At 39.4% G+C, this 17,059-nt stretch overlaps 1 protein-coding gene across 4 annotated transcripts in view; it reads right to left on the reverse strand.

The window, feature by feature from the left end:
• Window positions 1-17,059, reverse strand: part of TRAF3 (TNF receptor associated factor 3) — a 74,271-nt gene that overhangs the window by 20,464 nt on the left and 36,748 nt on the right. For all 4 annotated transcript variants that reach the window (XM_065685177.1, XM_065685178.1, XM_065685175.1 and 1 more), the window contains 5 exons: window positions 16,407-16,663; window positions 13,358-13,409; window positions 10,274-10,378; window positions 9,215-9,382; window positions 2,420-2,500 (listed from right to left, as the gene is read on the reverse strand). In XM_065685177.1, coding sequence (XP_065541249.1) covers window positions 2,420-2,500; window positions 9,215-9,382; window positions 10,274-10,378; window positions 13,358-13,409; window positions 16,407-16,648 — 648 coding nt within the window. In that variant the 5' untranslated portion in view covers window positions 16,649-16,663. The remainder of the gene's footprint in view (window positions 1-2,419; window positions 2,501-9,214; window positions 9,383-10,273; window positions 10,379-13,357; window positions 13,410-16,406; window positions 16,664-17,059) is intronic.

The raw sequence follows: 17,059 nt of genomic DNA on the forward strand, positions 1-17,059 counted from the left end.
AAAAAAAGCAAACAGAAAGAACACACTACTATTATTTATATGATTTCATTTGACTTTAGTGAATGGCTAATTTCTTCTCAACAAGTGATTTTTTACTGGTGCTCTGAGCAAGTCTGAAGATCAGTTTCACTGTAGTAAAGTACATTTTTTCTAATTCTAATTTCATGAGGAACCGATTTTTCAAAACATAACATGCAATTCTCTCCATGCCTGAATTTAACAGTTAAGTTACACGAAAAAGACTAAACAAGTACTGTATGAAACAGACAGAGTTTTAGAATAGGTACAGTTCAGTAATTTTAAAGAAAATGCAGTACACAGGAGTAAAATTGATTAGTAAAATGCCTGCATTTTTCACAGATTGAGATTTATTCCAGTATCTTGGATTATTATGAGCACAGACCACTTTTCATTTAAAAATGAACCAATTCACAGAAGCATATACATACATACAGACAGAAGCCATTGCAGCACAGAGGGCAGCAGCTGGATGCAAACTGCCCAAAAGTTGAAGCAAGAGCCTTTTCTGGAAGGGATAGTGCAATAAACACTCCCTGTTCAAAAACACGATCTGCAGTTCATATTTCCCTCAAAGCAGACAGGAGCTAGAGCACAGCTCCTCAGCTGCCATCACCCTTTAGGGTTTCAAAAACTCATTTGAAATTCCCACGCCATAAGCTCCACATGACTCAGCTCATCCACCTCCATGGAAAGAGGTAGTGAACCAATGCTGCTTTAGACACATAGTTCTGGTAAAGACAGGTCAGTCTTTAAAATCTGATACTGAGATGAAATTGGTCGCTCATCTCTGATATACACCTATTATGTTCTAAACACTACCTGCAGAAATTCAGAGTGTAGTTCCAAGACAGGTGGTTCAGAAAAAAAGTAAAACCAAGTAAGAGAGAGACGTGGTACAACAGGCTTCACAACAATGCCACATGTTCAACTTCTTAAACTAGAAGTCTGCCAAAGAGTTATGAATTTAACAGTAAAAACTGCCTTTTATTCTACAGTAAGATAGTAATTTGTTGTACACTACAGAATTTTCTCAAACTGTTAGGCAGGCATTTTCCCATTTTCCACATTAGAGTCATTGTCCCTAGCCATGCAGCTAAGTAATATCACATTTTCACAGTATCAGAAAAAAATTAAGCAGCATACAGCAACAGATGATGCAGGGCAAGATGACTGTTTAAAGTTCTGTTGCTAATGGTGGTTTCAGAATCCACTTCTGACTATATGTGTAACAACCCAGCCTTTCATGGGTCAATTCCTACAAGCACTCAGATAAACCTCAAAGTAACCGCTGAAGATGTAAGAATATGCCTAAATGTTCCAGAACCAGGATCTAAACTTGGAAGAAAGCACTCATAGAATTAGCTCAATGTATATATTTTCTCTTTTTTTAGCTGCTCTATTTCTCCTAATAGGTACAGTATCTATCACGTATTTCATTATCATGGGGGAAAAGACTACCCCTGTGTTTGGTAGGTGCCTTATATCCCTTGTGCACTACAACTTGATTAATAATTTACAAGTGTAACTGAAAAATCTTATAAATCCAACTGAGGAAGTAATTATCAGAGAAAAGAGGAAAGCTTATCCTCAGATCAGAAACTTAACTTTCTTTAAATGAGGCTTACAGAGAGCTGAAGACTTAAATAAGCTCTTCCCCATCCTTGGAGAATAAGTTCTATGTTAGGAAAAAAATAAACACATCAACTCTGACAGACGGTACTTAAATTGTTTAATGCACAAGAATATAGATCTGTTCAAACAAGAAAAGATTTAAATTTTTTTTACTCTGGTCTTTATAATATTCCTACAAGCTTCTCTACATTAAGAGACATTTTTATGCATTGTTGCATTTGGCTGTTGGAACTTTGTACTGATATTACTTTGTATCGTACACTAATTCTGTGTGTCAGGTTTTTTTTTTCCCAAATTTAACAGACTTAATGATAACTTAAAGTTTTCCCATTGAAGGATTCTACACACGTCCATGATTTTTCTAGTCTTTACTAACTCCTGTCCATGTGCACTAAATATTAAATCCCTCTTTTTATTTTAAAATAAGCTAACTATCCAAGATGCTGCTCTATTATGCTCAACAAACGCTTCAAATGGGGGAAGTGCAGGGGAAGAGCTAGTAAAAATGAAAGCAGGAAAGACATGCGCTAATCTTGGGCAAGCAAAGTGTAATAATAACACAAATCTCAGAAATCACATCTTTTTAAATAGTTTTTCAAGAAATTATTAAAAATATTTGGGTGTTATCACACTTAACTGTGTGGTAGAAAAAGCTTTTCTTTAGATCTCACATTTTAATAAAAAAATGGCTTCTGGCAAAATTCTTGCGAGATCTTACTAAAAAGATATTTAATTTTTCAGCACAACACTGAGCATGACTTCTTACCTCGCTCCTCATGAGTGTTTTAACACTACATTTATGAGGACATGAAACCATGACACACGGGCAGTCTGTATCTTCATGTTTCTACAGAGGGGAGAAAAAAAAAAAAAAGGCAAACATACCACAGATCAACTCTTACTCTGAAATTAAAGAGAGCACTTACCTGCAAAGAAAAGCATCCCACAGTAACTAAAAACACACAATCTTTCTCAGTGTTTACCCCAATTGTGCAGGTACAGAACTGTAATTGCTTAAACATCAGTTTATGCTTTCAATAGATCGACAGATATGCTTGTATTCTGAAGCAAAAATTAAGGGGTGGTTGTATTTTCCCATGCAGAGTAGAAAGTTATTTGCTTCCCGTTTTATTGTTTTCACTTAGAGCAATGAAACAAGAAGTCTAGTTTTCTTCCCAAAGAAACACTGACAAAAATGGGCATCTTTAAGCGCTAGCAGCACCACTACAGATACCCTTTCTAGTAAGGGTATATCATGCAGCTTTAGGAGCCTCCTGCCCTACAAACTTCTTTAATGGTTTATCAACTATAACTAGAAAACTAGAAAAATAATACTCCCTTCTATCATCTATTCCTTAATTTTATTTCCCTTCCTCTCTTCTCTAACCTACTCAAACTATCTGGCAAAGGCTGTAACACTGACTCTCAGTTCATGATAAAAAGACAACAGCCCTCTTTCCAGTTCTCCACTTCACATCCCAGGGCCCACCCACTGAAACCATGGGGAACCTTTCCAGTGATTTCAGGATATACCACAGCAATCCCATTCCACTGGCAGAATCCTCTTCCTACTGACCACAATAATACTGTCCAAGTACAGATTTTAAAGAAGCACTTTTAAGTAGTTTTTTTGATTATCCAGAGAAAACCTGTCCAAGTCCATCTACCTGGACTCATGCAAAAGCATTTGATGCTGTCCTGAATGACATCCATGTTTCTAAATTGAAGAGACATGGATTTGAGGAATGGACCACTTGGTGGACAAAGAATTGCCTAAATGGTTGCACTCAAATAGTTGCAGTGAATGGCTTGAGGTCCAGATGGACACCAAGGTGAGCAATGTTTCTCAAGGGTCATTACTGAGACTGGAAATGTTTAACATCTCTGTTGGTGACACGGTGAGATTGAGTGCACCCTCAGCAAGTTTGCCAATGACACCAAGCTGCGTGGTGCAGTCAACACACTGGAGGGAAGGGATGGCATTGAGAGGGACCTTGACAGGTTCGAGAGGTGGGCCTGGGCAAACCTCATGATGTTCAACAGGCCAAGAGCAAAGTCCTGCACCTGGGTCAGAGCAACCCCAAGCACAACTACAGGCTGGGCGGAGACTGGACTGAGAGCAGCCCCGAGGAGAAGGACTTGCGGGTGGTGGTTCACTAGAAGCTCAACATGAGCTGGCAGTATGTTTCCAGCCCAGAAAGAGGTAACTGCTTAGAGAGCAGATTTTGGCCTCTTCAGGAACCTGCTTAGTAAGGTTCCATGGGATATAGCCCTAGAGGGCAGGGGGAACCAACACTGTTGGTTGATATTCAAGGATCACCTGCTACAAGCTCAGGAGTGTTGCATCCCAACTAGAAGGAAGTGCAGCAGGAGGGCCAGGAGACCTCCTTGGATGGATAAGGAGCTGCTGAGGAAAATTAAAAGGAAAAAAGAGGCTTATAAAAAGTGGAAGCAAGAACAGGGGGCCTGGGAAGAATACAGGGATGTTGCCCGGGAAACTAGGGACCAGGTTAGGAAAGCTATGGCCCAGCTAGAATTAACTTGGCTAGGGACGTTAAAGATAACAGAAAGGGATTCTATAGGTATGTAGCGACAGACTAGGGATAACACAGGCCTCCTCCGGAAAGCTATCAGGAGAACTGGGTACACAGGATTTGGAGAAGACTGAGGTTCTGAATGACTTCTTTGCCTCAGTCTTCACTGGCAAAGGCTCTGACTGCACCACCCAAATCTTGGAAGGCAGACGCAGGGACTGTGAGAATGAAGACCTTGGGCCCACTGTAGGAGAGGATCTGGTTCGAGACCATCTTAAGAACCTGAACGTACACAAGTCCATGGGACCTGATGAAATCCATCTGCGGGTCCTGAAGGAGCTGGTGAATGAAGTTGCTAAGCCACTGGCCATATTTCAAAAATCATGGCAGTTAGGTGAAGTTCCCGACGACTGGAAAAAGGGAAATATAACCCCCATTTTCAAGAGGGGGAAAATGGATGACCCAGGGAATTACAGAGCAGTCAGTCTCACCTCTGTGCCTGGCAAAATCTTGGAGCAGATTCTCCTGGAAGGCATGCTAAGGCACATGAAAAACAACAAGGTGCTTGGTGACAGCCAGCATGGCTTCACTAAGGGGAAATCCTGCCTCACCAATTTGGTGGCCTTCTATGATGGGGCTATGGAACTGATGGACAGGGGTAGAGCAGTTAATGTCATCTACCTGGACTTGTGCAAAGCGTTTGACACTGTTCCACACAACATCCTTCTCTCTAAATTGGAGAGACATCAACTTGATAGATAGACCACTCGGTGGATAAAGAACTGGCTGGATGGCCGCACACAAAGAGTTCTGGTTAATGGCTTGATGTCCAGCTGGAGACCAGTAATGAGTGATGTCCCTCAGGGATCAGTGTTGGGACCGGTCTTGTTCAACACCTTTGTCACTGACATGGACAGTGGGATTTTGTGCCCTCAGCAAGTTTGCCGATGACACCAAGCTGTGTGGTTCGGTTGATACGCTGGAGGGAAGGGATGCCATCCAGAGGGACCGTGACACACTTGTGAGGTGGGCTGATGCCAACCTTATAAAGTTTAACCATGCCAAGTGCAAGGAACTACACCTGGGTCAGAGCAATCCCAGGCACAGCTACAGGTTGGGCAGAGAAGAGATTCAGAGCAGCCCTGGGGAGAAGGACTTGGGGGTGTTGGTCAATGAGAAAATGAACATGAGCCGGCAGTAGTGTGCGCTCACAGCCCAGAAAGCCAACCGTATCCTGGGCTGCATCAAAAGGAGCGTGACCAGCAGGTCTAAGGAGGTGATCCTGCCCCTCTACTCTGCTCTTGTGAGACCTCACTTTGAGTACTGTGTGCAGTTCTGGTGTCCTCAACATAAAAAGACATGGAACTGCTGGAACAAGCCCAGAGGAGGTCCACGAGGATGATCAGGGGACTGGAGCACCTCCTGTGTGAAGACAGACTGAGAAAGTTGGGGCTGTTCAGCCTGGAGAAGAGAAAGCTGCGTGGAGACCTCATAGCTGGGGATGGACTATTCATTAGGGACTGCAGTGACAGGACAAGGGGTAACTGGTTCAAACTTAAACAGGGGAAGTTTAGACTGGATATAATGAAGAAATTCTTTACTGTAAGGGTGGTGAGGCACTGGAATGGGTTGCCCAGCGAACCTGTGAATGCTCCATCCCTGACGGCGCTCAAGGGCAGGTTGGACAGAGCCTTGGGTGGGATGGTTTAGTGTGAGGTGTCCCTGCCCTTGGCAGGGGGGTTGGAACTAGATGATCTTAAGGTCCTTTCCAACCCTAACTATTCTGATTCTATGAAAGCCAACCATGCCCTGGACTGCAACACAAGGTACACGACCGGCAGGTTGAGGGAAGCGATTCTCCCCCTCTACTTGCTCTCATTAGACCCCACCTGGAGTACTATATTCAGCTCTGGGGCCCCAAAAATAAGAAGGACATGGACCTATTGCAGAGAGTCCAGACAAGGGCCACCAGGATGATCAGAGGATCTTGGAGCACCTCTCCAGTCCAGAGAGGCTGAGAGAGTTGGGCTTGTTCAGTGTGGAGAAGAGAGGGCTCAGGGGAAAGCTTCTAGCAGCCTTCCAGTACCAGAAGAGGGCTACAATAAATCTGGAGAGACACTTTTACAAGGGCGTGTAGCAACAGGATGAGGGGGAATGGCTTTAATCTGTAAATGGGTAGATTTAGATTAGTTATTAGAAAGAAATTCTTTACTGTGAGGGTTGAGACACTGGAACATGATGCCCAGATAAGTTATGACTCTCCCTTGAAGTGTTCAAGGCCAGGATGGATGGGTCTTTGAGCAACCTGGTGTAGTGGAAGGTGTGTCCCTGCCCATGGCAAAGAAGTTGGAACCTGATGATTTTAAAGGTCCCTTCCAACCCAAACCATGGTATGATTCTGTGAAAAATATAATAATTCAGAAGCATTTCAGGCTACTAATTTCTGATTTAAGAACACACCATCTTTATCTGCCAGAAGTATAGGATGAAAAAAGAAAAGAAAACAACTTTTGAGATGATGTAAACAAAAGAAAAGAAATTGAGAAGTTATCCCACCTTGTGACAGTGCAGGCAAGACACATGCAATCTAAAAACCAGTGTACTAATGCTAACTAAAGAGTCTGCCTCCAACAATGGGGATTTCCTACCCCACGGGTCACGGGATTCTATGAAGATAGGAACCATACATACTCCAGTAAAATTATTTTTGTTTCCATTTCCATACCTTTTTCCTCAGTACACTCCCTTTATCTCCATTTTCAGTTCAAGTCACTGAGGCCTGATTGAGTCATCATTACATGAGAGAAAATCTTAGGCTAGAAATGAACTTAAGGTCTGGGTGACAAAACTCAAATGAGAATTCAATAGGAGCCTTTCATACAAATGTACAGTCTCACTCAGCTTTTGATTCTCATTACCAAAGTACAAGGTAACATTTTATCAGGCCACAACAAGAAAAAGCTGTATTTCTATAGTAACTGAAATTTTTAAAATCTAGGAAAAAAAAATAAAAACAGTAGCCAATTGTTAATTTTCTAATTGCAGAGCTTTCTACACCCTTAAAGCAGCATGGAAGCAAACTGTCCTTTTTTCTTCATACTGAAACATACTGATTGATTGATTGGCTGATGGCCTGGCTTCGCAAACGAAGATTTGGGAAAGGCTTTACCCATGCTTACTACAAGCATGATGAGGACTAAAAGGGCAATATGGGATAGGCAAATCTGGTTAGAAAAAAGGCTGCTTGGTCATTCAGGATGTTTCTGAACAAGACTATCATCATAAGCCAATGACAACATGAGAACACATAATACTGCTTGGAAATGTTCTGATTTACAAATGTAGATTTGTTAAGAACTCTTAAGGGCAGGTGTATAGCGGTACCAACTTTAACACAATCAAAACAGTGACATCCCAACATAAAACTACATTTTAACCAACCTCTTTGGCTCTCTGGATAAGCCACTTCTATTACCTTTTAAAGCAACTCAGAATTCCATTACTTGGGATTTCGGAGAGCAGTTACTTTATTTACACGCACTCTTTTCTCTACTTCAGAGTAATATGCCATTCTTGTTTCCAATGTGTATGCCTAAATTAGGCTTCACTGTGAACTAAAAATCTGATAGAAGCTGAGGTGGCTTTAGTCTAAGTATGTTGAAAGGTACCACTAGTTCAAAGATTTCACAAATGTTAAACCCATCAACAGCTTACAAAAGAGAAACCTCTTAAACAGAATTCTATGTTCCTCAAAACCTAAGAAGGATTTCAAGACTGACAAGTTTAACTACATTGCTCCTATAAAAAGAAATTGCTACAAAGAACCTGTATGTTGCTTAGATATGGAAATCCAGTTTGTATAACAAGACATATTTAGTACTCACTGATTTTGCCTGTTAAGATACTACACATTCTTTAATGTCACTCTTTTGCCTCACATAGATTCCCAGCCTAAAGAAAACTCTGGGAGAACAGCATTCATAACCTAACTAAACACAGTTTCCCCTTTGTATCAGAATGTGTAAGAATAAACACAGTGTAAGCTTGATTTTCACATCTCAGATACCTTATGCTAGGTGAATGCACAATAATTAAAGTACCAGCCTTTGCAAGTATACACTCAAATAATTGAAAGCCAGATCTAAATCAGAACTTGGTGTGATTCTACCTATACCTTTTTGTAACAACATCTCTGAGCAAAGAATGCTTTTTTATTGTTGTGAAACTTCACCTAACAAACAATACACAAGAACACAAATGAAAATTAAATTTTCATCACTCTTACTATACTGACAATCCAAGACTGTCAAACTACAGAAACTATATAAACAGAATTTCTTTCAAAGTGTTAAAATTACAGCAGGACAGGTTCAGCATAATTCAGTTCAATGTGAAATAACACAGTCAAGTTACAATTCTGTATGTAAAGTAGGTATGACTTTCTCAGCCTCTGCCTTATACTTCTAACTCACAATATGCTACTTGTAAGACAACCTACTTGTATGCCATTAACAGCAGGAACTCTGACTAGGCCTGTCAGGTATCATTGCTGGTTATGCCACGACACAATTTGTTTTTACACTATTTCCTCCTTTCCTCTCATAACAGACCACCCAAGAAGGATTATATAGAAAGATACTATTTTTCCAGCCAATTGTTATGCTTATGCTTGTCCTATGCAATATTTAATTGTTATCATGGTAGTTGCATTTATTGTATCTATTTAAGCAAAATAAAAAAACACAGCAAAAATTACTTTAGTATCAATATAATGCAGTGGATCTGATTTATTTTTTTAAAATGCAATATCTGATCAGGAGATAAAAAAAAAGAAAGTGCTTCCCACTCAATACAGCAACTCTTTTCACAGAAGAATGCATGTTTTGAATGTCAGCCTACTTTTTTGACTTACTAATTGTGCCTGAGAGGCCAAGGCTGTATGGGCAGCTACACAGAAGCACAAGAAGAGTTATTATTCCACATTAATACACAGAATTCTGGTCTATATACACAAGAAAATACCGCACCTGCAACATTATCATTGGGACTTGGCTTTTACAGTATTTACAAGTTGTCTCCCGGTATTTACAGGTCTTCTCTACATGGTCTGGCAAATCTTTTCTCAGTATTTTTTCTTTGCAATCAGCACGAGGACACGATAGTTCTTCAAACTGACAATCGGTTTTCAAATGCATCTGAAAGATTTAAAATATTAGTCAAGCCAACTAAGTTTTGTGTATGTCTTCTATCCTGTAAAGACATCCGACATTAAATAACTTCAGAAACAATGAAAGCGAAGTTATTCTGCGCACCATATTGTGCAAGAACAAATAACTAACAAACCTACTCAGGAATGCATTTCTGGCTTTACACTCCCTTTACCTAGACAGCAGATTTCACTATATTACAGATGTACACAAACTATTCTCATACCAAAAGCATTCTAACACAGTCCAAAATTCCACACAGGCTATTTAAACAAAAGGTAAACATTCTTCAAGGTATATTATTGCACATAAACATAAATGCTGTTTTCAGTTGTTTAAGTACCCGAGCTTGCTCATTTAAAGCAAGTACCTACACATCTCACTGCAAACTGCTGTGTAGTCATACCTTATAACCATTAAATTACTGGATTTCTGCTACACTATGCATTCATGAAATAAAGCTACAGGTTATTTTGTGCAAGTCTGGAGAAGTCAAAGGTTTAACTTCACACATAAACTGCCACTTATGTGAGAGGATTAAGACTAGTAAATAAAACCACATAAAAAAAGGAATTTAAATTTCTCACATTTGTGAAGCACACATTTTTCCCCAATTTTAGTTCTCCCTCCAGGTCTCACTTGCTTCAGACATTTATATTGTCACGCTTTAATGTTGCACAAGCACGCAATTTTTTTTACTACAATTCCTTACAGCTGATAAAAAGTTAAGTTTCTAAATAGTTTAACTATTCCGACATTTATAAATTCTGACATTTATAAACAACTAGTATGAGCAACTCAAGAAAAGGTTTTAATTTGCAAGATTTCTTCTCATTCTTTAACTGACAAGGAAGTTTATGACTATGTTAAATTACTCACCAGTAATTGACCCAAAGATAGCTGTTCCTTACAGCCCTTGTTTTCATTTCTGCAGTATATTTGAAGGGCAAGTAGTTCTCTCCTGCAACAATTATCTTTAAATACCTGAAAAATTAAACATCACTTCATTTTAGAAATTTAAAACCACTCAAGAATATGCAACTTGAAATGAAGTAGAAGCCATACAATTTGGCTACAGCACCATCATTTAATTCTAGCCTTATGTGCCAGAAATAAAATCCTACTATTCAATTTTTCTTGAACATAAACATCACAGATTCCTCCACCATGAACCAGCCCAATGAAAGAGAATATTTGGACAATTACTGTTTTACTACAAATACAAAAAAGGGAAAGGTAGAAAAAAGGACTAATGTTTTTGCTATTTGCTTGCCAAGAAAAGGCCCGCATAAACTGGAACTCTACATTGGGAAGCTGGTGTATTAGACACAATACCATAAGACAAAGAAGAGCCAAAGCATAATGGTGCAGAAAGAAAGGACTTTATGGAAGGCAGTCTCACAGTGACTAGACTGGTTACTTGGAACTCAAACTTGCATTTCAGTGGTAATGAAGCTCAATTAGTTCACATAATGAAAGGCACTTTTCAAGGTCTTGAGCCTCCTCCAGTCTATTATTTCACTGATCTGCAGGCTTCACCTATTTCCCCATTTTAATGTTTATAAGGGTGTTTTGGGTGAGGGTTTCTTTTTTTTTTTTTTTTGTTTGTTTGAAGGGTTTTTTGTTGTTTTCATTTGGTTTTGGGGGTTTCTTTTTGTTATAATAGAACTGCAAGAAGTTGGAAATAGCTTGGAGTTCGGATTTTTCACTTTTTACAGATAACAGCCCTTAAAAGACAGAGACAACAGAACTACAATCTCAAGAAGTCCCACTGGTAAGGGCAGGAATTAGCAGATAAAGACTAAGAGCATTGCTATTATTTTGAAGTCCAAAACAAAGGGATAGAAACTTCCAGTTATTTTGCAATTGCTTTTATGACCATTAAGAAACACCAAAGAACCAAGCCCAGCCTCTAACAAACGGAGTTCTGTGATACTGCATACACTGCAGGGTTGCTGTAATTACAGAACAGTTCTGCAGGCTTTCAACAGCAACAAAGAATTATGATGACCAGATCTGTCTACAGTGACTATGAATCTATCCCCCAGTATCAATGACAAAGGAAACTCTGCAACCATCTGCAACCATCTGACACAGTTCACTGATTTGTTTACTTTCCAGATGCACATGTGAAGTTTAATGAATCGACAAATCTCATTTGAATAATCAGTTGCCAGTACTGTAGTATTTTTTGCAAATTCACAGGGTTACTAGGCACAGTTTTGCTGACTGAAGTTAAAGTAAGGGGACAATTTTAACCTTTTCTTCCAAGACTATCTGAAAGCTCTTCAGTGATAGTGGACATCAGCATTCTCTGGGAAGACAGAGGTTTCCAGTTTCCTGAAAATAACTTGCATAATTAGTCTAACAGATTTTTAATGTACACTGCTCTTCTTGTCCTCCTCCTGGTTAGAGAGATTTGAAGTTTCATAACAAATGTATGTATTTAGGTATATGAGGAGCTAGAAAGAGTTAAAAGGACAAAAATGTGGACATCATGATTACTGGTCTGAGCTCCTGGAGACCTGTCCTGGTTTCAGCTGTAACAGTTATTTTTAATCCTGGTGCAGTAGATGGTAGCTGGTGCAGTGCTGTGTTTTGGCTTCAGGATGAGAACAATTCTGACAGCACACTGATGTTTTAGTTGCTGCCTACCCTGATCAAGGGCTTTTCAGTCTCTCATGCTCTGACAGTGAAGAGGGGCACAAGAAGCCAGGAAGGAGCCGAGACAGGACACCTGACTCAAACTAGCCAAAGGTGTATTCCATACCACAGCACATCATGCCCGGTATATAAACTGGGGGAGAGTTATCTGGAAGGGCAGATCACTGCTCGGGTCAGGCTGGGTATCGGTCAGTGGGTGGTGAGCAATTGTATTGTGCATCACTTGTGTGTATTGGTTTGGTTTGTTGGTTTGTTGGTTTTTGTTTGTTTTTTTTTTTTTTTTTTGTCCCCCCTTTTAGTTTTATATTCTCTCCCTTGTTATTTTCCTTATCATTACTAGTAGTAGTTTTACAGTATACTTTAGTTATTGGATTGTTCTTATCTCAACCTATGTGGTTTACATTCTTTCAATTCACCTCCTCATCCTGCCCAGAAGAGTGGGGGGAAGAAAGAGGGGTGAGCAAGTGGCTGCATGGTGCTGAGCTACCAGCTGATCTTAAACCATAACAAGACCCCATCCATGTCAAAACTGAATTATGCTGAGTACTGTTCAGAAAACTATTCAGAGTTAAAAAAAGCAGAGATTAATGTACCTACTGATCTTTTATCAAAAACTGTTACTATTACAAGTATTTACTTAGGCAGGAAAGACTACTAACACACAGAATTTACTACACATTTCAGAAAAATCTAATGTAAAAACTGCAAAAACCATGTACTATGTCAAAAATAATTTTCTCTGCCCTCAAAGACGGAGAAAGGCAACACAAGTTTTGCTGTGAAAAACACTGAAGAGGGTATCAGCAAAGTAACTTATCCGTATAAGCATCTGATTCTATTACAGCTACTGTAATTCTATACTGTTGCTGTTCCAGTGTGGTTCACAGAACAACACACTGTAAAAACAAATCAGTTTAACAGTAGACACTGGAGCCGAATCAGGAGTAAGGTTTGCCTAGATCTGTCACATCTCTTCATCTACAGGAGATGCAATATTTCTTACCATCCTCCCAGCTGATGGGGAAACAACTGCAATGTGTTCCTGCAACTCCCAACTATGAAAACAAGTTCTGACACCTGGCTGGACCATTAGGGTTGAAGCTGACATGTTTTCTACCATGTGGTTAACAGTAAAAGTGAGCTGTCTCCCTACATAAAATACATGGTTTATGTTTTATAACATAACTGTCTTCCTCAGGTAGCTTATTAGGCCTACAAAATAATTGCCACAAAGCAGTACACATCTTATGTACACCACACAATTCAATACACTTGAATAAGAAACAATTTTAACAATACCTTATCTTTTACTATGCTTTCTTGACACGCTGTACATTTTGGACTAGAAGAACTAGAGAGAAAAGAAAACAGAAAAGCTATTTTCACTCATCTGAATTTCTGTAGTACAAAAATTTCTCTTTATGAGGCACTTACGATTATTAAATTTTATAATCATTAACAGTGGATATAGTTCATTATAATGAGATAATATGATGTTATTTAAAAAATTCAACACCGAGTTTTCAGTGGGCAGTATCTGACATTCTTTAGGAAATAAGACCACCACAATGCCTCCAGCCAACTGTGCAGTTTTCTTCAGGGCTGCACAATTAATTCCCTATTTTACAGTCTGTGCCCCATCCACAATTTTCAACACTTCTCAATCTATCTGTGCAAACAGGCAAAATATCGTCTTTTCAATTATGTAGTCCTTTTTCAAACAACATCTCATTATACTTTACTTTCTCTGACAATCAATTATACATTTCTTTTCAGGGAAAAAAAAAAAATAAAATAATAGAAGTACTTATGTTCATATCCTTCAAGTCTGTTCTGGCTTTAGCAACTGTTACAGATCCTTGATCCCTCCTTTATCTGAACTATTGCACCATAGCTGTCTTGGTAATCAAATTACTAAACTTGTAATCTCTTAGCACATAGGTTGAAAACAGAGCAGTCTATGAATAGAAACTGAACTGGAATGTAGGAAACCTGGGCTCCTACAGCTGCTTCTGTCTCTGACCTGCTAGGTGTCATAGTGTAAATCTCTCAATTCCTTTTTAACTGCTTTTCTCCATGTAAAATGGGAGCAGCCACACTGATCTCCCCTGTAAAGCACCAAGATGTGTGGATGAAAAGCACTAGGTAAAAGCTAGGTAAGTTCTTTCATAAAGCGACTCATTGACAGGCTACATCAGCTGAGGCTGCTACAGCAGCAGTGCAAATCAGTGTCAAAGGCTGAGCAAGTTTGGTTATGTTATATAATCTGTGCGGTTATTTCAAATCATCTCAGTGGTTTCTGCTCCTTGCACTGACCATTCCATGTCTCATCAGGTTTCGGAGCATCTGAACTACCTTGCAGCTTCCGTATCCGCAATATTTTTATTGAATAAAAAAAAAAGGGGGGGGGGAGGAGGGTATAACTAATCTACTTGAGGGCATAGAGTAGTACATCACTTTCCTGCCTCCTATTGAATTTACTCAAGCATACCATTTGTTCTTTTAAACTACTGCTGCATACTGAGCAGACATCTTTACTGAGTTATCTACACTGACTCCCAATTCTTTATCCTCAAATAACCCTGTAACAGAAGCTGCTAGCACATAATCAGTGAGTATGTGTGCAGCAACGTGTCAACACTGAATGAAAAATTTTGTGCCAAATACAGAAGCAAAGTAAACTTACTTTGCTTCCACTTTTATGGCACACTTTTAATTTCTCATAAAAAGGAGCTGCAAATTTTCATAAAGGATTTGTCTGCAACAAGCACCTAAATGCTGTGAAATAACTGGTCTCACCAATGCACTCTTCTCAATACCACACAGGTTGGAAAGTCAGGAAGGTAAATTAACACATACTCCAGATGCACTATAATAAGCACATGCACACGTCTCACAGCAAGGAAGAAAATCTGTCCAGATTCCAGCAATGACAGAATTGTTACTACTTAGATTGTTAAGGATCTGCTCTGTCCATCCACACATACCCAGGCATGGCAGGTGTTTGCTTTTCTGCAGTCACTGTTATTAAACACATAAGAGTCTTTCAACATATATTCAGAAACAGATAACTGCATTTCTTAAATACAAATTATACCTCACCTGAAAGGCTGTATTGAAAGCAAACTTGGTAAGGTTTTTTTGTTGTTGTTTTAAATTTGACGTGCTGTAGCACAAAACATACGCGAGTAGATTAGTGAGCTATGGACCCCTGTAATTGCCCAGTACAGAGGTTACTCTTTATCATGAGACAGAGTAACGTAATATCCTTCAATCTCTTTTGCCATGCTGCATGTAGTCTTGACTTACATCTACCTGAAAAGACAGTATTTCCAAGTTAAACTAATACCTAGAGTCAGGATGGTTATGAAAAGTGAACAGAAGATCACCAAGACCTTCTGAAGTCAAATCCTCTCTGCTAGCAGTGCAGAGTACAACGTCCAGTGAGCTCAATCTCTTCCATACCTCTGCTTTCCAAGTAGCAGATGGAAGTACTAACTGTTTATTTACCCCAGCTTGTAGAACGGTCTTCAAACATTAAACCAAGTTTTGAAATCGCACTACTAAATGCTATCAGTAGCAATGCATCAAAGTTGAGATGCAAAGAAATACACTTTAACTGATGCACAGATACTTCTTAAAAACTAGACACTCCTTGAATGACTGCACTTTTTTTTCTCACCTAGACCAGGAAAGATTGCATCCCTCTGTGTTCATCTTACATCTCTAACACCCTATCACCCACTTTACACTCTGGCCCAAACATCCCAGAAATAGAGAAGCAAGCCTTCCATACCCTGCTGGACTCCACAAAATATGCAAGCCCCAGCACACAGAGCTAGAAGGGTTATGGGGAAAGGAAGCTCAGTTACACTTATCCAAGGGTCCCACCACTCAGCTCTAAGGCTTGGTCCACAGGTAGGTTATGTACTCCAAGGAGCCTCTGCAGGCTCACTTCCTCACACAGACATAATTTACTAAGTATATTCTACACCAAACAAGCCATGTCAGCAGTCAGGTGAAATTGCTACTAAGTATAGGCTCCACAGACAATTAAATTCTTACACAATACATTACTACATGGTATTAAACCACTCTAACAACTATTGCAACAATACTGATGGAAGGCTTAGCTGTCTCATCCTGACCCAGAGCAGAACACAAATGTTCGCACCAGCATATGGATAACAAAAAAAAAAAAAAAAAAATCAAGCAAGCAACAAGCAGAAGGCTGCTTCAAGCCAGAGCATTAGCTTAATGTATTCCTAAGACAATGCTGTTCACACTGTTTTCAGCAGTTCACAAGATTTAAAGGTATCAACACGTTCAATCGCGACAAAAAACATACCTTAGCAAAGCATTCATGCAGGTCTCACAGAATCTGTGCCCACATTCAGTCTGCTTAGGATTGCATAAGATGAGGTGACATTTTTCACATTTATACTTATCTTCCACAGCATTTACAAATTTCTCTTTGTAGCCACCTTGCTCTGGAACATAAATCGATGCTGAAGGACTGCGATCAGGATTGGCTCTTTGTTGTACCATTTCTACAGATAAAGGGGGTTCTGTCTTCTTACTGGTGTCCATGCTCTAAGGTAGTTGCTGTGAAGCAAAAGTGAGAAAACTTCTGAGAAATTAAGAGCTCTTTTTCCATTCAAATAAAACAAATACAGCATCTTTGAAAGACTACATAAAAACAGAAAGCACCAAGAACAGACATAATATACTTAGGCAGTTATGAATGCATTAAGTATAACAAGTCTATAAAATATTCTACATTTTTCAATGCCTCTACAAGGTCAAGGATTAAAACCTGCTTCTGAAAGCAAGGAGTTAAGTATGGGCACCACTCAGAAAAAATAAGAATGCAGCTTGCATTCTTCCTTATCTTTCTCTGTAAAACATACGCTTAATATTGAAGTTGTATCATTAGAGGAAGCAGCAAGGAGTGTGGTGGAGAAGCTGCACTGGTACAGGACCACACACTACACAGTTTAG

Source organism: Lathamus discolor, chromosome 6, assembly GCF_037157495.1.
Source record: "Lathamus discolor isolate bLatDis1 chromosome 6, bLatDis1.hap1, whole genome shotgun sequence".
Classification (NCBI taxonomy): domain Eukaryota; kingdom Metazoa; phylum Chordata; class Aves; order Psittaciformes; family Psittacidae; genus Lathamus; species Lathamus discolor.